This window comes from Lasioglossum baleicum, chromosome 5 (genome assembly GCF_051020765.1).
Source record: "Lasioglossum baleicum chromosome 5, iyLasBale1, whole genome shotgun sequence".
In the NCBI taxonomy this organism is placed as follows: domain Eukaryota; kingdom Metazoa; phylum Arthropoda; class Insecta; order Hymenoptera; family Halictidae; genus Lasioglossum; species Lasioglossum baleicum.
This window is the reverse complement of record NC_134933.1, coordinates 8,607,299-8,627,547: the sequence shown is the minus strand read 5'-3', so window position 1 is coordinate 8,627,547 and position 20,249 is coordinate 8,607,299. Positions and strand designations below refer to the sequence as shown.

At 37.4% G+C, this 20,249-nt stretch overlaps 4 protein-coding genes across 7 annotated transcripts; 1 reads left to right on the top strand and 3 right to left on the bottom strand.

Moving 5' to 3' along the window:
- The first annotated feature begins 1,240 nt into the window (after nt 1-1,240).
- Nucleotides 1,241-9,477, top strand: Vps8 (vacuolar protein sorting 8). Its single transcript, XM_076424457.1, has 15 exons — nt 1,241-1,404; nt 1,720-1,998; nt 2,072-2,365; nt 2,477-2,695; nt 2,764-2,943; nt 3,015-3,260; nt 3,331-3,471; nt 3,690-4,145; nt 4,333-5,078; nt 5,533-5,920; nt 5,998-6,165; nt 6,237-6,384; nt 6,621-6,861; nt 6,949-7,162; nt 7,434-9,477. The coding sequence occupies exons 1-15, from the start codon at nt 1,324-1,326 to the stop codon at nt 7,527-7,529; spliced, it is 3,897 nt and encodes a 1,298-aa protein (XP_076280572.1). The 5' UTR covers nt 1,241-1,323; the 3' UTR covers nt 7,530-9,477.
- Nucleotides 8,318-9,777, bottom strand: LOC143209152 (uncharacterized). Its single transcript, XM_076424469.1, has 4 exons — nt 9,695-9,777; nt 9,098-9,307; nt 8,663-8,881; nt 8,318-8,590 (listed from the first exon to the last, which is right to left on the bottom strand). The coding sequence occupies exons 1-4, from the start codon at nt 9,758-9,760 to the stop codon at nt 8,318-8,320; spliced, it is 768 nt and encodes a 255-aa protein (XP_076280584.1). The 5' UTR covers nt 9,761-9,777.
- Nucleotides 9,778-11,567: 1,790 nt separating this feature from the next.
- Scny (ubiquitin specific peptidase 36) lies at nt 11,568-17,581 on the bottom strand. Of its 4 annotated transcripts, none has more exons than XM_076424461.1 (7): nt 16,788-17,052; nt 15,848-16,389; nt 15,631-15,744; nt 15,314-15,540; nt 13,483-14,816; nt 13,177-13,310; nt 11,568-12,110 (listed from the first exon to the last, which is right to left on the bottom strand). In XM_076424461.1, exons 2-7 carry the CDS (start codon nt 16,341-16,343, stop codon nt 11,770-11,772), a joined length of 2,646 nt encoding a protein of 881 aa, XP_076280576.1. In that variant the 5' UTR covers nt 16,344-16,389; nt 16,788-17,052; the 3' UTR covers nt 11,568-11,769. The 4 variants fall into 4 exon arrangements, with proteins under 4 accessions (XP_076280576.1, XP_076280575.1, XP_076280574.1 ...); XM_076424460.1 differs by lacking the exon at nt 16,788-17,052 and adding an exon at nt 17,082-17,581 and having other exon boundaries at nt 11,569-12,110; XM_076424459.1 differs by lacking the exon at nt 16,788-17,052 and adding an exon at nt 17,321-17,580 and having other exon boundaries at nt 11,569-12,110.
- A 1,162-nt stretch (nt 17,582-18,743) lies between these two features.
- Atpsynf (ATP synthase, subunit F) lies at nt 18,744-19,870 on the bottom strand. Its single transcript, XM_076424468.1, has 4 exons — nt 19,615-19,870; nt 19,441-19,539; nt 18,983-19,099; nt 18,744-18,900 (listed from the first exon to the last, which is right to left on the bottom strand). The coding sequence occupies exons 1-4, from the start codon at nt 19,691-19,693 to the stop codon at nt 18,872-18,874; spliced, it is 324 nt and encodes a 107-aa protein (XP_076280583.1). The 5' UTR covers nt 19,694-19,870; the 3' UTR covers nt 18,744-18,871.
- Between the last annotated feature and the right edge of the window lie 379 nt (nt 19,871-20,249).

Below are 20,249 nucleotides of genomic sequence, written 5' to 3'. Positions count from 1 at the left end.
ATAAATTTTTGTACTCTTCCTGATACACATTTGACAGTGCTCTTTCGATCACTTTACAAATGAATAGCAAGAAGAGCCTAATTGCTAGCCGGCAGCCGTATCAATTGCAGTGGATCGTTGCAGCTGGCGCATGGGCGCCTGAAATGTCGAAAGACTCGAACGCACACGCGATCCTTTTGCCACGCAACGCTAATTCAACGAACAGAGATCCAAAAGACTACTTTCAATATCGCAGTATAATTGGAAAAATGTAATTTGTACTCACGCTCACTCCTCTCCTGCTTGAAGAAAGTGCGCCCTGACATTCAACGTTTCGCTTTCGATTATCGAAAGCATCGTAGTATCGATCTTAGCTATCTATGTGTATGATTTTTCGATCGATTCTTTTCCCGCGGAATCTGCCACAGAAAGAGCAAATTCATTAATGGCAATTAAGAATTCAATACAATTCAATACAATCAGAATTAATAATAAATAAACAATTCAATTTTAATAGAAAATCAAAATTAATTTGAACGGAAATTAAACTAACTCGATTTCTATAGAACGACAAGAATTCTAATGCAATTGATCGCTGCGACACAAGAATAAATTCGTATTAATAGGAAATATATAAATAATTCAGATTGAATATTTATTAATTGTTCATTAATGGTAGTAAGAAAGATGTTCAATATCGCAGCATAATTTGAAAAACAATTTGTACTCACGTTCGCGTCCTCTCCTGTTTAAAAACAGTCCGCCATGATGCTACGTCACGATTCGATTCTCGAAAGCAAGTGTTCTTTTTCCGCGGAATCTGTAACAGAAAGAACAAATACATTAATTACAATTGACAAACAGTCAGAAATTAAATCAGAATTAATAGTAAATAAACAATTCAATTTGAATAGAGAATCAAAATTAAATAAACTTGACTTCTCTGAAAGCTCATAATTTAACTTTTTCCAAAATGATAAAGTAATAAAATAAAAAATATACATTACAGTTACAGTTTTCATAAATATTTATACAGAATGAGATACAGCGACGATTCTCCTTTCCCTCAACAAACTGTAGCGTGACTGTAGCAGAGAGCTGACTATAGCTCTTAGCCCTCATCCGTCATCTGATAGATGAAGTAATCTTGGAACACACCATGCTATCTGAAGCCGGGTCTATAAGTATACATGGTCTAAGGCCTAAGGTGCTAATACCAAACATGTAACATGACAGAAAATCTATTGCAGAGCGTTCCTTCTATATTGTTCTATATGTAGTTCGATGAGAACCTGCTATACTCACGCATGAAAATCAGCTGTGGAATGACAGGTAGAATAAAAAATGGCTGAAAATGGGTTGGGATCGGATGTTGAGTCCCAAGAATATCTGGCAACAGAGATTATTAATTTAGACATCGAAGAGGTAATTAAATATCCTTCGATATTTCTGTAATAAATACATCAATTCGATATTACATCTAATTTACAGGTTATGTTCTCGCAACTATACCGATTCTATTGTTGTGGTTATTATACCGTGTCTTTTTAACGGTATAATTACCATACTACGTTTTATGAAGTTGTAACAATTCGATTTTTTACTGACTTTTTAACATATCGTACTTCTTATTTGAACAAATGAATTTTTTTGTCCTCAAGTTTCTTTTTAAATGTACATATAATCGGTCGCTTCTAATTAGATTAACAAATAAAGTATAATACAATCTATTTGCTTTAGTTGGACAACACCGAATATGCTATACCTGCTGTGGAGGAATTACCCTCCTTAGAAAGTATACTAACAGAGCCAGACTGCGCTTCCTTATCTGGAACAGATGATGATTTTGGTTTAATGGTAGGCGAAAAATTGGGGAGCAGCGAAACAACAAGCGTCGGAAGTCATTTGTCATTGAATTCTTTAAATAAACCAAATAAAACTTCGCAATCGACATGTTCCGGTGCTATTTTGAGGCACGTTATCCTGAAAGGAATATCTGCACAAATTGTGTCGGCTAGCGTGAGTTTTCAAAAGCAATGACAAACATGACTATACGTCGAATGAAATCTAACAATTGCATAAATATATTTAGGAAAAAGTAAATGCTGGTTTGGCGAGCGCAGTTGCTGCTGGAGGAAACATGCTAGTTGTTGGTACCAGTCATGGTCTGGTTCTAGGTTTTGATTCTTCGCAAACATTAAGGTGGTGTGACCAAGAAGCCCGGCATCAGGGTTCGGTATCTGCTTTGTGCTTTAACTACGACGGAAGCAGAGTATTGGCAGGTTTCGCTAGGGGACATATATTAATGATAGATAGCTCCAATGGAAAAGTATTGAGGACGCTCACTGATGTTCACCCTCTCGATACAGCTGTGCTACACGTTAAAGTAAGATTTACTTAGATTAGGACACCAACTTTCCCACCAACCTAATATATGCTTTGTATACTTCGTTTATATGTCACTGTTTCCTACTTTTAAAAAATTACTCTATTACAGTTTACAGATTCACCGAAAGTTGCGTTATGCAGCGACAGCGGAGGATCAGTTTTCGAATTAAATTTTACAAGAGTCATGGGAGTACGAGGTTGCGATAGTAGATGTTTATTTAGCGGATCTAAGGGCGAAGTGTGTACGTTAGAACCTTTGCTATTGAACCATCTGCCGTCGCACCCCCTTAAAAACTATACGCTGGTCGCAATGGCAACGTTATCAACGGTTTGTATAAATATCTTTTTCTTTATTCGTTTTAAAAACGCATTAAATGTGTATATACATGTTTTCAGGTATTAGTAGTTTGCATAAGACCTCGAGTGCGTGTTGTACTGACGCATGCTTTATCCGGTGCTCCTATAGCACCGCCACAATTGTCATGGCAACTTGTCGTTATACAAGCAGCAGATGCTTCTCGTGTAATCGACCCGGTCCTTGCTCTCGCAAGGGACGACGTGGTTCACTTTTATCAAGTAGGAATTTTATGTGACTTATTAAACAATCGTGTTGCCAAGTGTTTCTATCTTTTCAATTTCTCGATCAGGTGTGCACCGAAGCTTCTTCGAGAGTGAAACTGTTTCCTCTACGGAGGATGACTCTTCCTTACATGATAAGTAACTTACGATGGTTAAATCCACGGTCTTTAGCCGTGCTAGATACCCAAGAAAGATTGCATCTGCTGGATGTAAGGGCACAGGATAATTTGGAAACCTTAGATATGAGTCGTGTCGGTATTTCATATGCTTCTAGCCATTTTAAAGGTCTGTCCACCGGTGGAAATGTCTCAAAGGTAGAGATTCGTTAGATAATTAAATAATTTAACCCAAGGTGGGAATAATAAATGTTTTTATCGACGTTAGGCAATGGCATTAGCCGGTGAACGAGCATGCTATAATACTGTGGTCACATTTGGTACGCAACTTCTGCTTTTGGGCACGAAAAGCTTACATGTAGTGTGCATACGAACGTGGACTGAACGGTTGAGACATTTAACAATGCAGGTTTGTTGCAAATTAGAGAACCCGAAAATGTCGGATCGGGACGAATCGGATTCTCGAAGATTTTGGGATTCCATCGCAGTCCCGACTGAAATTTTCGAGAATCGCAAAATTTTTAAGAACCCATCCAAATTCCGAATAAAATTCTCGAGAATCCCAATTCGTCTGGACTCTATCGGTTATCGAAAGACAAAGTTACAATCGATGTTTTATCATTTCAGAAAAGATTTCCAGAAGCATTAGCTCTAGGTCTCTCCTTCTATCAAGATAAAGGGAAAGCAGTCGTCGGCCTTCGTGGTTCGAAGCAACGCCGTAAACAGATAGCACGCGACAAAGTGTGTCAGGTTTTAATTCAGTACATGGAAGAATTGAATCGTTGCAATACAGACGAAAACACAGAGTCCGAGATAGTCACAACGTGTGTAGATTATTGTATACAATTAGAGAATACAGAACTATTATTTGGGAAACTGTGGGATCTAGTTTCCGAGTCGGAGGGGCTTAAAGCATGCTATTTGCACGCTCTCGAAAATCCTCTGTTGGATGGGAGTTTGCGACCGCGACTACCGCCGTTAATTGCTCAACAATTAGTTATGGTTTACGACCAAAAGGATAAAGTAGACTCCTTGCAAGCGATTATAGTGCTACTGGACGTTGACTGCTTAGACATTCATCAAGTGAGTAAAAACAATTTATTACTGGACTGCGGATTTCATGCATTTACGACGAGAATTAGTAGATTCGATGCAAAACAGTAGAGACATTTAAAGAATTTCAGAACACAAACAATTATTTTGCATAAAAATTCGCAGTCTAATTATTACAATTACTTGTTCGTTGACTTTAATTCATTCGAATTTGCAGGTAACAACGATTTGTCGACAGCGAGGACTTTGGGAAGCATTGATACATCTTCAAACGACAGCATTAGGTGACTTCACTGCTCCGATTCATCAACTAGTACCTATTTTACAAAGTTCGTTAACGAATTCGATAAATCCTTTAACTCGAGACGTGATACAGCTTGGTAACGCGATTCTGGTCTATGCCAGTTGTTGCCTTGCCGGCCGTGGGTTCCCTAGGGACGAGCTTCCCGAGGGTAAATCTCAAAGAGCGAAAACGGATGTACTGAGGGCTTTACTTTCACAGCATTCGAGTTTGGCTAACGATTCGGAAAGGCAATATCCGTATCTGAGGACGTTGCTTCAATTCGATGCGAAAGGATTTCTCGATGTAATAGCGATTGCATTTCAAGAACCAGAATTCACGTCTGAAATGGGTCTCAGGCAACGACAGAGGCTCATAGACGTACTGTTGAATCTTGTCATGCCAAGTACACCGCTTAGTCCAAGGAGTCCCGACTGTATCGCCGACGATCAAAGAAATCAAGTTCTTATATTCGTAGCTAACGAAGTCGCGGAAAACACAGTTAGTTTGGAACCTAGTATGTTAAACAAGATGATAGAAATATTATGTACCGATTCAAGCATAGGATCATCGAAAGAGCTTAAGACTGACAAAGAGAACGCAATATTGGGCCTGCTACGTTCGAAGAAATTGCGTAATATATCAGATAACACTTTACTTAACCTGGCTGAGCGAGCTAATTTGTAAGTATACATGTTCAAAGTTATTTCTCAATCTTATTATTGACCTTTTGCCATGTAATGTCGAGCCGAATTCGTGGTGAAAACTTCAAACAGAATCTACTAAATTTTCCTCTTGAACGCTAGGTTTATGGAACACTGAAACCGACTATTTTACATTATAAAAATAACGAGAATGTGTCTATCCAAATTTTTAACCACTTTTTGAATAATATAGCCGAGGAAATAAATTTAAAATATTAGAACGCGCACACACGTCCCGTAAACGTAGTGTTCAAACGATGAAGGAGAAAGAGGTTCTGATGATTGTAGCTTAAGAAAATTATATGGTAAAGAGTTAATGTTTACATAAGTGTATGCAGGGTGGTCTACCTTTGGGTAGTCTGAAATTCCATAATTTTATTAATACTGGTAGCATCATACATAGTAACTTGTATCGCAGTACATAATGTTACAGTATGCAAGTTGCCGAGTTACTGTACAGCGCCAGGGAGGACTGGATTTCAGTTTGCAAATGCATGATACTGCATCCGTTCAGACACCACGATATCTGGCCTTGGTTGGAGCAACTTTCTCCGAGTTCGTTACAAGAAGTTGTAATGATCAACGTGAAAGCTCTTGTGGGAATCAATGCAAGTCAATTCGCGATGCTTATAGCGACACATATGCAAAATAACGTTCAGGAAATCATAGAAAAGCTAGAAAACACACCAAACTTACAGTACACCTTACTGGAAGCTTTGTATCAAATAGTTCAATACAAAGAAGAAGACATCACGTTAGAGCTCTCGATCGAATTGTTAGAAAAGTATTTGGAATTAATGTGCGTAATGCAACCGGAATGTGTAAGTAAAATTTTTAATCGCATTCATGTTTCTGAAAATGTATAATATTGGAGATTAATTATTATACTTGAATGCAGGTAGTCGACCATATTCAAGGTGTTCATGGTTGTAGACTGAACGAAGCGCTTAGTATAGTTCAAAATGCAAATCATAAAGATGCAGAAGCTGTAATGCTGGAGAAACTGGGCAATTATCAAGATGCGTTCGACATTCTTTTGAAAGAGTTTCAGAATAACCTCGAGCTGGTAAATATATATTATAGAAATAAACATTAGTGTAATCGATTGAGAAATATTTTACGAAAATTTCTTTCTAGTATTGCCAGAACCAGATTTCAGAAAATGAATCGATTCATACTGCTGTACAACTGGCTGGATTGTGCAGGAGGTCTGCTGGAAATTTGGACTGGATGCCGCTTGTTGAAACAATACTTAAAACTCATTCGAATAGCAACAACGAAAGAGGTACGCTTTAGCCGGCAGTCTCGCTGTGAACAGTTCTGATAACTCTCTTAACATTGAACCATATACAATTTAGTAGAGAAAATACTAAAAGTTGTTTCTTAGCAATTTTGTATGGTCTAATATTGAAGAAGTTATCGTTTTTGTAAGAGTGTCAAAATATTGCGAGTGACTGTGCATACCATTACATAGATTTTGATAAATAAATTGAAATAAAGATTAACCACATCGAATTACAGTGGAAAAATTACGTGGGAAACTGTTGAGAATCGTATTAGAATTTTTGAGTGGTACAACGGCACTGTCTATCGTGTTAGAACAGATTCTAAAACATCCACTAGCAACGAGTGGCACAATAGGTGACATAAGACAATTACTATCCGGTGTACTTACACATTCTCGATATGAGCAAACTTTAGTGGAAACTACTGCACGTTTGGTCAGTTTAGAGCTTCACAAGGCACTGAAAAAATCGTTAAGGTATCAAACGTATCAGTGTGAAATCTTAAACATTATATCGACGTTGACAGTTGTTTAAATATTTGTATTTTCTTTTTTTCTGTTTAGCGACGCAGGAAAGGCGTGTGCGAGTATATCGCTGATTTGCCCAATATGCCGTCGTTTGTTGTCGCAATGTACGGATTATGCAGTGATTTTCAGTTGCGGGCATGGTTTTCATGCGGAATGCTTGGGTGAACCGAGGTCTTGTTACAAATGTTTAAACTCAAAGGGATGGGCTCCCATTGTTACTAATATCACGCATCCTACCAGATCATTCCATGCAAGTGACACTACAATTATTCTTATTATTAACTTTCTGACGGCGAAACCTGGGTCTATTTTAACTCGGAATATCAAAATCATTTAATCGCTCAGTTTTTAGCAATTAAATGAAATGAAAAATTTATGAAATTAAAAAATTAGTAAATAAGGCAGCGAACAGTCCTAAACATCGACGATTATAAAATTGTAAGAATGGTTCGCCGTCCAAGGGTTAACATATACTTATACCATACATTGATAGTATGATGTTCATCGGTGTCGTTTTACAGGAACATAAGCAAATTCTACCACCAGAATTTATGCGTAACAACCTTACTCTAAGACTTGCGCCACCCACTTTACCAGATCTTGAAGGTATTTTCTAATCTAGTCTTCAAATATCAAAATTCGATATCACACTTACCAGTGGACTGTAGCATTTTAACGATAAAAAAATGACTGTGGACTTTTATGTATGTATATTATATACCAGATCCCCCATTTTCATTCCATGAACACTGCGCGTGGTTCTGTTTCCATACTCCATGTAATAAATTCAATTCTCATCAGTTTTAATAAGGTCCCTTTTTATAATAATTGCTCGAGTATACCGTGTTATTATAATATTCCCCTTAACACTAGGTTTACGTCAAAATGACGCGTTCTAATAATTTTAATTTCTTAGGAATTATTCGACAAATTTATTCTCCTTTGGGTATATATTATGAAAAAACTTGCTAAAAATTTTAATAAACACGTTCCCGTTATTTTTATAAAATAATGTAAAATAGTGAGTTTTAGTGCTTTGTAAACCTAGTGTTTATTATCTGGATCCCGATATTTAAGTCATTCATCTGTCCGACTAGCTTGAAATAATTGTACGTTTGTATATTGTAAAGTAATGTATTATGTATAGTATAGATAAAAAGTTATCGCTGTAAATTCTATTCTTTAAATTTGCAGCACATTGCCAAATATCAGTCATTAAGCGAATAAAAACATATTAATTCAAACGATAGAATCATTCTCATTTCTTGTTATAGTAACTATATATTATTGTATTGCTTCACATGTGTGTGGATAGAGATTGCTTATGAAAACATATATGATAAAGAATTTGTTAGAATTGAAACGAGTACATGTGTACATAGAAATCGATCCTCCTCTATGTTCGCTAGCTAGGACAAAGAGTTTTACGTTTAATGTTCTTGATAATCAAAACCGGTTTCTTCGGTATATTCTCCATAAGAATGTGATTAGGATCTAATTGCTCGTATCCTAGCAATTCGCCTGTCAGCAATTTGGCGACAATTGAAAATGTACTCAAATCATTTAAAAATGATGTTTGCACAGGTAGTAACTCAATGTTGGAGACATACTTGTCCACCATTGACTCTAGCTTTGTAATATGCGGAATGATATTCGATATTGATAAATACTGTTGTAACTATAATTCGAAAAAAGAAAAGGAACATTGAACTATTATTTATCTCAACTCAAGATCAGTCGACTTCCTTACCTTATAATCACATTTTTCTAAGCTATTCAAAAGTTTCTCGACTTCCATGATCAACTTGCATCCCTCCAATGCATGTTCATGGTTGTAAGGAATGTCATTAGCTTGCAAACACACTTTCAGCAAAATGACTTCTTTTTTTACTTTATCCAGTAACAATGATAACGGGACTCCTTTTAATGTTCGACTTGCCATGCGAATCTTGGAGTTCTTATCACAAATCTGCGCTTGACATATAATTCAATCATTTTATACATTATTATTTGACGATGCAGAGCGTTCACGCAATTACTAATGTGTCTCACCTAAATATTAAATAAGAGAGAAAGGTACTACTAACAATTTTTGTTGGTTTTTCTTTTTATTAATTAGTAATTGCCTGAACATTTTCTATATGAACAGAATTTGGTAATTTAAAAAATGCTTGGGGACTATTACCTGCCGATTAATGGAAGTCCACGAATTCGAAATCTTATCTATAAACTGTTTGACTTCGTTTCCTTCCGGATAGCGTGCATCAGCTAAATTCCATAAAGAGTCTAGTTTACTCTCGAGACCCCGTGAAACGTTATTGAATACCATGAGCTTAGATTCTAATTCATGATCGATTCTTAAATTGTAACGATTCTCCGTTTTCAGTATCGCTACCTAAATAAACACCGATACACTTCTTATGTTTTCTTACTGGTCTTTATTTATAATATACTTTTATGTCGTTTCTTTTCAGATAGAAGTTAATGCACTTTTCCATTTTTTTTTTTTAATCCACGAATTATAGTTGTCAAGCTTTTATTTTTTGAAGTGAAACTTCTTTTTTTGTACCACTTACTTTAACTCCATGTTACGCTAAACAGCTCGAGAATACGTGTTTTTAATAGTAGTATGCAAATACAATTCCGTTTTCAGACATTCTCGTGACAACGATGAAGCTCCGGTTGAATTACGAAATAAATGATGGATAAATCGAAATTATAACGATTGAATCGACCCGTTCCGAAGGTATGAAAGTGTTAAATCGTTTAGGTAAATACTCACATTCCTCTCGAGCGTGTTTATGAGCTCGCTTTGGGACATTTCCTCCTTTTTCAACAGAAACTCCATTTTTTTTCTGAATATTCAGAAACACGTGTTGGATACTTTTACAAATAATAGAGATATATAATATCGAAGAGACGTAACATTAATAACATGTTAAAATAGATTACTACGTGTGTCTACAAACGTCTTCACCCTCGCTTGAAAACGCGATAGTCTTTTGTTTTCTTTTACAGCGTAAATGCATGAATGTTGGTTTCTATGGATTTTGACCGTCCTCTATTCTCACGCGTCTCGATATATTGATATTTCAAACATCGTACAGATGACATTTCCGTTTTTTTAAAATTATTATTATTTCTTTTTTTTACGATACTTGATACATAAATTAATTCTGGCATTCACCGCTGTATAGTCGGCATCACATACGCTCGCAATACTAAACATAATGACCTTTACAAATTCTCGGAATCCGTCACGCATATGATACATGAATTTGCATGTCCCTTGCAAATGACCATTATTCTACTTCAGCGCGGATGCAGTAACATCGTGCCCTCTTACTACAAGGTTACATCATGATAATTATATTATTATGTTTATCGCGTTTTATCAAGCTAATATGATTATTAAATTGCGTCTAATACTTAAGATATAGGTCCGACGAGCACACGACAAATGCATGTACCATCCGAAACGAAATAATCAGTGGGAATCGACAAGATCCGTTTAATCAGTTGCCAGATCTCAATATATGTTTTATGTTTATCTTCTTTTGGCTCCTATTTAGTTTTTGTAGATTGATATAACGAGGTATTACAATGTAACGAGCTGACAAAATCCACCGGTCTCTTTACACTTCGCTTAACAATTTATCTATGGCTTTTTGCAATGTTTAATGCACTATAAGAAGTCCATATTATTAAAACTCTACACTTAACTAATTTAATTTACACTTTTTCTCGTTTTAAGTATAGGAGTTCAATAACTCAGTATCATTACTCATCTTTATAATTAAACATTCTCCTTCCGATTATACACAATTTCCTCAGTCACTCTGGAATTGTATGTATAGTAATATATAAAAAAAAATTCAGAGTCCACGTATATTCACAGGTATGCACATTCATTATATTTTTCATGAGAAATTGTTCGCTCAACGGTTATAACAGTAAACTCGGTTTCTCCTTCAATACTCGACACGTCGAAGAACATCATTTCCCTTAGTGCAACGTTTGACCGAGAATTGCTGCACGATTATGCTATTTTGGCTATCGGTTGAAGAGGGAGGAGTATCTCTGTCGACCAAAACAAAAGAAACAAAGGACGGATTATTTTGTTCTCGAAGAACACAGGATATGTTCTCCGAAACGAAATCAAATTCTAATTCCTTTAATAACGAGAAGCAATCTTACAATCATCAGTCGAGAAACAGATGTATACAAAGTGAAGTGCAACATGTGCATACCATGCTTGTAATTTTAGTTCGAACGGTATACTTGATATTATACCATAAATATCCAAAGATTAGTATAAAATACCTCCTTCAAATTATTACGTCACGTGAAAGTTAAAGAATTTTTAAAAATAAAATTCAAATCACGTAATTCGAATGAAACAACATGAACATAATTGCACCATCGTAACTAACTGAGAAATAGTATTTAAAATTCATTAATATAATGTTTAAACATCGGCGCAACCGCCCATTCATTCCTCGGATATTACGCGTTACAAGACTAAATCTAATAACGTTCAAAATTTAATTCCATTCATTTTGAACACAAGATTGGCAAAGTTACCGATACTCATCCCCCATCCCCCCCCCCCCATGTTATATGTTTAAAAGTCTTTTTCAGAAGCATGCAAGACTGTTAAATCATGCAGCTCGGCGACTTTTCTTTTACAATAAATGTTAATTGTCTAAATTAGCATTTTGTCGCTACAGCGTTTCCGTGTATCAACATGTTGAAAAAAATTACGATTTGTTTTAGCAATAGAAGAACTAACAAAGTCTTTTGATATCAGATTGCTTTTCAAGTTTCTTGTCCCACAATAACGATTCCCCGTTCATCTTATCCCCGTTGCCAGTGTGCTCGCGAATGACTATGGTAACGGTAATGTGTAGGTCTGTATGGTCTACCATGTCGCTGCCGACTATGGTTGAAAGTGCTATAATACTGTCTCCGATAATAACCATCGAGAGACCGGTCCCACGTTTTGCCGTTCTGATACTCTTGGAAAGGATTGTAACCCGTGTTACTTCTCTCTTCGTATGTTCGGTGATCCTTCATCTTCTTCACTCGGCCGCGGTCTATATCGTCGTCATTTGTATACAAGTGACGCTTACGCTCTTCCCGTCTGTCATTGTCTACCTCTCGGTCTAAATGCGTTCTGTTTCCGTTCCAATTCAACACTGTAAACATACAAGCACATATATTACGCTGTTAATATTTGTAAACACACAAGCATACAGGGTGACCCATTCGATCCACTCGAATATCTTCAGAGCTGCTGACGATTTTGGCCCACCCTGTATAAAACTATTCGCAACGAACATTGATAAGTAGACTGCGAATTTTATGCACGTATGGGAAAAACGAAATCTATTATTTTCAGCTCGTTATAAGTGTTAAAATAACAATAAAATGCCTATCTCGCTTCAGTCTCTTGATAAGCAGTCTATCGATAAGCTACAGTCAGTCTCATAATTAGTGACACACACTTTAACTCAGAATAAATGGACCAAACGATTTCAGTTTTTCTGCCAAGCTAGACGAATTAGTTCACTAGATGATATAAAAATTTTGGAAAAATTGACTTTATTAAAAATTTTAAAAAATATGCTATGATTAATAAACCAATCCGTCTAGCTTGACAGAAAAACTGAGGTCGTTTGGTCCATTTATGAAAAAGTTATTCTGATTTAAAGCATGTGCCATCAACTGTGAGCTGACTGTGTGTACGTCCAGACATTGCGAAATAGCCTCAACTATTTGTGTAGCGAATAATAAACTGCAAGAAACCTTTGACATCTAAAAACTGACAACGAACTGTCTCGGACTCATGGAGCTGCCTCGCAATGTCTAGACACAGCTGTATACGTAGTTCTTTTAAATGAATTTTACATTAACATTCGATAGCGATGAAGTAATAACATTTAATATAATTTTCTGTGATATATCGATGCTTGACAGATTGTACCTTCGTTACGAATTTAAATATCATTTTGAATACAAGTTGATCGACTATAATTTGATAAATCACGCTTTCCTATAAATGTTGCTGAATTACTTTACGACGAGCTTTTGCAACATTTGAATTGTTATAAATTTTCGAGCCTTGTACATTTATCCTATTACTTTGCGAAGGAATGTTCGATTGACGACACGTGGAAGCGCAAGAAATTGATGAGGATTTCGAAGGAACGGGTGCTGGTTTCAGTGGGAGATTCGGCAATAATATTCGTTTGCTGTACTGACCCGTAGAACTGCCATAACCACGATGGGACATCTTTAATAAATGCGAAACTGTCTCCGAATGGTTCGTTCCGTTGAAGTCCCTTAAGGCTGCTGCACTCGGTGTAGTGTTATTGTGGCTTTTATTACTATCCTCCCTGTATAAACAATAATTACAAGTCAATTATGACATAACTGTGGAGATATTTGAAGAACTTAAAGAGTAGTACATTTCTACTTAATTTATATTTCTTACAATCGACTTGGATAATTTATATTTTGCATAAACATCCGCAATTTAATAATGATAATTTCATGCGAGTCGCTTACCTATCGGTGACGGACCACCCATTAGGCGCCGCGGTCGACGCAGGTAAAAATGTGTCCTTGGAAACCTGCCACCCTTTCATACTACTAGTTGCTGCTTTCGTAACCACTTTCTCATCCTGTCCAGTCTTTATTCTGACAGATGGATGCCACTTGCTCTTGCTACCGCTGCTTTCCATTTTACCATTTGCTTCCGACTGACCATTCTGATACTTCTTCAGACTTGTAACGGTGCTGCAGCCGGAACCGTTTTGTGTTTTCGTACACTGTGCTACGTTGCTTTGACTCTGCGAAATATTACTGCCATTCGTTTTCGATGCTGACTTTTGCGTGTCTTTTGTGGCGAGAACCGTTTTAGGCGAAACAGTCTTTATCGGACACCCTTTTTGGACGCCGTTAGTACCACTAGAGAGAGCGTTCGGTTTCGGCGCGGTATTTGAATTTATTTTACTCTTCACCGACCCAGCGAAACTGGCGTCTTCTTCTTCGCTAGATCCGTCGTAAGGGACCAAACTATTTTCGTTCAAGATCTTGCCATTTTTAATGTGCATGATTAACCTCGGTTGCATTTTGTCTTGCATCTTCTGTGGCAACTCTGGCCCAATAAAATTCGTTACTTTCTGCGGGGAGAACTGTGAATCTGGGTTCTTGTTCACCGACGCTTGCGAACTCGTTTCCGAATCTTCGCTACTCTCTTTAATAGTCGTCGAGCCGTTTATCGATCCGTTCAACGTAATCAGTCCAGACGTTGACGCTTTAGGGCTTATGGTTCTATTCATAGGACTTCCAGGCGAGGATAATGTATTGTTCATGGTCAATGTGCCATTTAATTTAACAGTCTGTTGATTCTGAACCTGAGATTGCGTCGATTGCTCCATCTCGAAAATCATGATATAGGCGTTTGTACTCAGTACATTACTCAAACTAATCGGACGAACACAATTATCGTCAAAAGAATAATAATTGCCGGTTGAAACCTTGGCAACTGCAGTATAATGCCCACAATTCACCGATGGACCCATATGCGTGACTATTGACGTCAGTTTGTATGTAAGCGGTTGTGCAGGCTCCCCTGGCTCCCTCCAGAGATAAGGACCCATATCGATTGTTTGTTTAAAACCTATGTGCTTGGATATCTTCCCGCCTAGAACGCTGAACCTCTTCAACTGCACGCAAAGCACTTTCGGAGCTCGTTCTAGGCTGAACTGTTTCGTGGCAGGAACTCTTCGTTTACAAGCTTCGCATTTGTAATCATTGTTATCTAGCTGTTCTCGACTAAAGTAACTACTCAGCGCCTCGTCCAGAGTACTTGCTTTTCGTATATCTACCAATAAATCCTGCGAAAAAAGACTCGGACATTAATAATCAAATATTTTAATCACATCGGGTCAGTCACTTAACTGCACCACCCAACTTTACTCTGTGTATTCACGACGGTTTTTCCATTAAAACGAGTCCAAACACTCACGTTGGGTATCGTTTTAATTAGAAAAATGTCACGAACATGTCGGTGAAAGTTTCATAAAAAAAATTCAATTTTAAACTTTTAAAAAATTATTAAAAAGAAACAGTCTCGGTAACTATTACTTTTGTACTCAGTATTCGATACTCTGTCGAATCACATATTTATACATCACGCATTACAATACAAAAACTCAAGATCACCTTTATATCTCGATAAAATATCAAGACATCCAAAAGCTAATGATCGTGTCGCATGTCTTCTTTGACATAATGGAACTTTTATTTGAAACTTTCTGTTATGCAACGAGTAAGTTACGAGTAAATTCAGGCGGTACAGTTAAACGACTGTGTGTTGCGAATTTACATGTACCTGAAAATGCTGAAATGTAGTAGAAACATGCCGACATTGTAGGCACTTTACTTCAGTACGAATATAGCCACCAAAGATTTGATTAATAGGAGTTGTCTCTTTAGAGTAACTGTCTAATTTGCTAGCTTTGTGTCTGGCTAAATAAGCTTTCTCCATGCCTTCTAATAAATAACGTAAAAATTCGTGAGCGTCTTCTTGTTGTCCTGGCACCATGGTTCGGCAAATGACTGGCAAACAAATTGAAAAGATTACTTACAAAGATAACTTAAACATCGACAAATATACTACGATTCGCATCAATTTATTAGAATACTCACGCTTCAATTTATTGTATATATAAAATGGCTTAATAGCACATCCAGACTTTTGATGACTAAATTGTAAAGTCTTTGCGACCGCACAGGTAAGGCACTCTCCGCCTGCATCTAAAACTAACATACTATCAAGATAGAATACAAAAACGTGATATTATAATTTCAACTTTGGTTCGACGCGATCTACATTATCGAGGAGATACGATCTATCATAACTCACCATTTTGTTCGCATCTCGACGTGTGGTGTGCATCCGACAATAACCAGTTAACAAGCGCCGGTACATGAAACAATGCTTGAAGCGTGCTGTTCAAATAACAAGTATTTCCAACATTGTACATGCCAGCACCGACGGGAAATGTGCCTTTCCATCCTAAAGTGATTTTCTTCGAAGAATAAAGCGTAACGGTTGGTTCCGGTAAACTGGGCCCCTTGGATGCTCTTTCATTTTTCTTCCCATAATTCCCACTGTCTTTCACCTTCTCCTCAGAATTCTCCGAGTTCGGTAAACTTAGCACGATGTATTTGGCTTTGAGCTGATCCAAAATTGTTGTTTGGTAATCCTCCACTTCTGTATACTTAATTTCCGATTGTAGAATCCTAGATGCGCTACCAACTAAATTTGCTGATAGGTCATCCGTTGTTTTCGATTGACTGGTCTCCAGAGTACGACGGAGCGTGGCCGCTACCGGGTCGCAAATACTCACAGCAGGCATTGTTGTTACGCTTCCTTTTGTATCAAATGTTTCTTATCTGTTACTCCTATAAGCAATTTAAAAAAATCAATATTTCGGTACACAAAATGACACAGACTAGCATTTTGCAAACAATACAATCAAACAACGATGTTTACAATAAATACAATATTTTCTCGATTTTTTAATTATTTACACGATAACTTTAAAATCGATGCGAAAGGAACGGAAATGAAATGTTCGCGAATTTTACCATATTATCGGAGATTTTGTTCTCTATATGAAGTCAAACACGTGAGACTAAATATGGCAAGTAAATAAATGATACGATATTCGTCCCGAAAGAAGTGTAGAAAAGCACATAATTTTGTTTTAGCGAACGATAAAATAACCCAATTACACCGTACGTCACTTTTCCAGTCGCGTCGAACTAAACAAAACGGTTTAATAGCACAATAATCGTACATTTTTCCTATTCGCATTCAAGATACATGCTTGCGTGCGTGCATGTTACAGATGTAAGGATGCCGCAGATGTTGAAGTGAAAGGGTTAATTCCACAACTAATTCATGTAGAAAGGCACTGTTAATAACGAATCGATATTCCACTTGTAGAAACCGTCCGATAGAAAAACGTGAAAAACGAATCGCTCAAAGCCCGATCGGTAATTACACAATATTCGATCGAAAACTAAGTAACGAAAAGCAGGAAAAGCACGCGGCATGTAATAGATACCGCGCGAACGGATTCATTGTTTACCTTCTCCTCGTGATTATACACGTTACAGCCTGTACTGAGTATTTTTATCGTTGTTACCACGGTGCATTTCACATAATAGACGAAATTCTCGGATCGCGAACACGTAGAATCACAATGCTATCGATTTATTCGAAATTCCACACGCTTACGTGCCTCAAAACGGTTACCGGATCGGTTTAACTGAGGGCGCGTGTCTCCGGCCACGAGTCATTTTTTCCCGCGTACTTTCTCACACTTACCCAACTGTCGTTTCGACGCGTGAAACGGTAACGGTAATTTCAACGAAAATCACTGTTAAAAATACCACGGGTCGGCACTACACGACATTTTTCGAACCGTTCGTTTCGGGCATGTGAAATCAAGGCCCATCCTCTATCGTGATGTCAGCCATTTGCAATTACACGGGTGGCCATTAAACTTTTTCTTATGGACCGTGCGACGTGCAACCTTAGACTATATATACTTATAGACTTGTAGACTTGACTTCGGACTTCGGATTCGGATAACATGCCGTGTTCCAAGATTACTTCATCTATATATGTATATATATACTGATATATACCAGATGATACCAGATGACGAATTTGGGCAAAGTCCGTTGAGAACTCTTGAGAACTCATCTGTATAAGGCATAAGGTGGTATAACTGCATAACTGTACTCATGCAGTAACATACCAGACATACCAGACGGCACACCGGCTCGATTTCAGCCGGGCACCTGTGCACAAAATGGCGCGAATTTCACCTGCCAGGGGCTCGAGCCCAGGGCCTGCCGGCCGGGCTGGGATTCAGCCTGTTTTTGAGAGGGCAGCACGGTATCACACTAATGTGGCCAATCAGTGCTGATTGGCATGATATTCGCGCCATTTTGTGCACAGGGGCCCGGCTAAATCGGCCTGTCTGGGTCTCGACGCAGCTCCAAGCGTTGTGTTTGCCCGTAACCTGTAGGTCAGGGGCTCTGCTAGCTGGGTCCGGCGGTAGGCTCGGTCAGACTGTGCTGTCTGGGATGTCTCTGTTTCACATGTCGTCACATGTCGTTGATCTCTGTTGGTAGACGCGCGATCATAACGGTATTCAAAATTGCTACACTGACAACTGATGGCTTATAAATTTATTATTATAGATGATTCTAGAAATTCTTCGTATATAGACATTGTGTAACGGGAATTGAAAGTAAAAAAGTCATTTCAGCTTTATTCTCAAGTTGTTGACAACAAAAATAACAACTCTCCCAATAGCGGCGTGCGAACGTCTTTTTTTCCGTTTTTTGCCACAAGATTTCGCCGCAAGGTAGCGTTACAGTTCGCTTTATTGCTCGATTCACGGAAAATAAATAAAAAAGTTTATTTATAGAAATAATTTCTATTATTATTGAAGTTTCCTTCGTTAACATTTTTTCATAATAATATAATCAAATCTATATATTACCAAATTTCTATCGAATAATAGTTTTCCATCGCGACGTTCTAATCGATCTTTTATATAATATTTACTTCTGATAATACAGACGCAGAAGATTCTAGCAAACGTCCCTGTGTTTTAAGAATATTTTTGCTGCTTCACATTTAAAGAAATAAAGAATAACATAGAAATCATGTCCTTAACATAAATCCGGTTTAGGTCTGTATACTTTTAATCGAAATAACACCACAGTATAGAATATTTACATGTTTGAGAAATATTTATTTAGTATATTATAAGCGTTCCAAATCGTTAACATTCATCTTATTAACTAATGCAACGTTGTATTCTATTTTGACTGAAACGATCTTCATTGGCGATGTAATAGTTTAGTGGTACTTGTATTTTCTGTGTCCCCCTATAAATTGAATAACATTTTGTTATTGTAGAGGTTTTCGTAGTATTTCAATCGAGAAATACTTTTAAAATAATAAACTTACTCAAACGCAAATAATTCATTATGTAGAATGTGATTGATCCTGCGATAGCAACTTGCATGACCGGTGCGAAACCCGACTTCAGAGGATGTATGTATTTATGCTGCCAGCGCCAGAAAGCTACAATGCGATGATAACTTTAAAGCTAACTTATATCATAAATTATGCTAGACTTCTAACTCTACACAATGACGATACACAGTCACTTTTGCTCTTCTTAACCTTTTACATACTTATCGAAAATACTTCCAGGAAAAATTCTACTGTGATATTTTTTCCAATTTCATTTTACACTTCGAAATATAAAATTAAAAATATGATTGATCGAATCGAACAAATACATCGAATTCAAACGAGGAGTATGATGTAAATGAAATAGAGGGTGAGCACGGGAGGGAGAGTGGAATCGTTACGCAATTATTAAAGTATAATATAGCCATTTTGACACAGAAAATAAGTACCTCGTGAACATAAACCAGCAAAAGGTCTAAATCCAATCTCACGTCGTCCAATCCATTTAGTTAGCTCGCCAAGTTTCACTTCTCCGAGCGGTGTATCGGCTGTAAATGTATATAGTCAAAAATGAAATTTTTAAATTAACATTCAGTCAAGAGATTAGTGACGATGAAACTCACGTTTTCCATAATACCGAGCAGGATCGTACGGGCCGTGTACGCTTCTATCGTATCCTTTCGGATACAATCCGATATTCATATTTGCTATTAAATACACGAGACTCGCAGTCCAAGAGAGAGAAGAAGAACGTGAACAGTTGAAGTTGAAGTTGAACGTCCGTCAAAACGTATCAACGAACCACAACGAACTGACTGTCTGACGGACGGTTATTGTGGCCTTGCAGGCACTGGCAGCAACTGGCAGGCACTGCGGCCGTAACCCCTTGTAAAGAAAATCCCTAGAACAGTGGATACGATTGGATACGATCAGGGCAGATCAGGGTGGTTGCTCTAATTGGATATGATTGGATATGATCAGATATGATTCAGATATGATCAGATATGATTGGATATGATCAGATATGATTCAGATATGATCAGATATGATTGGATATGATTGGATATGATATGGTACTAGGGGGATTTCGAATCAGAGAGGATACCCCTTGGATGCCCCTTGGACCATATCAGACCATATACACATATACTTACGGAGTTTCACCTCCGGTCTGTGTGTAGTCTATGGCATAGAGTGATCAGTCATGCGCAGTGCTGCCAGATAGGTTGCAATATTGCAACCATGGTACTCTCCTCCT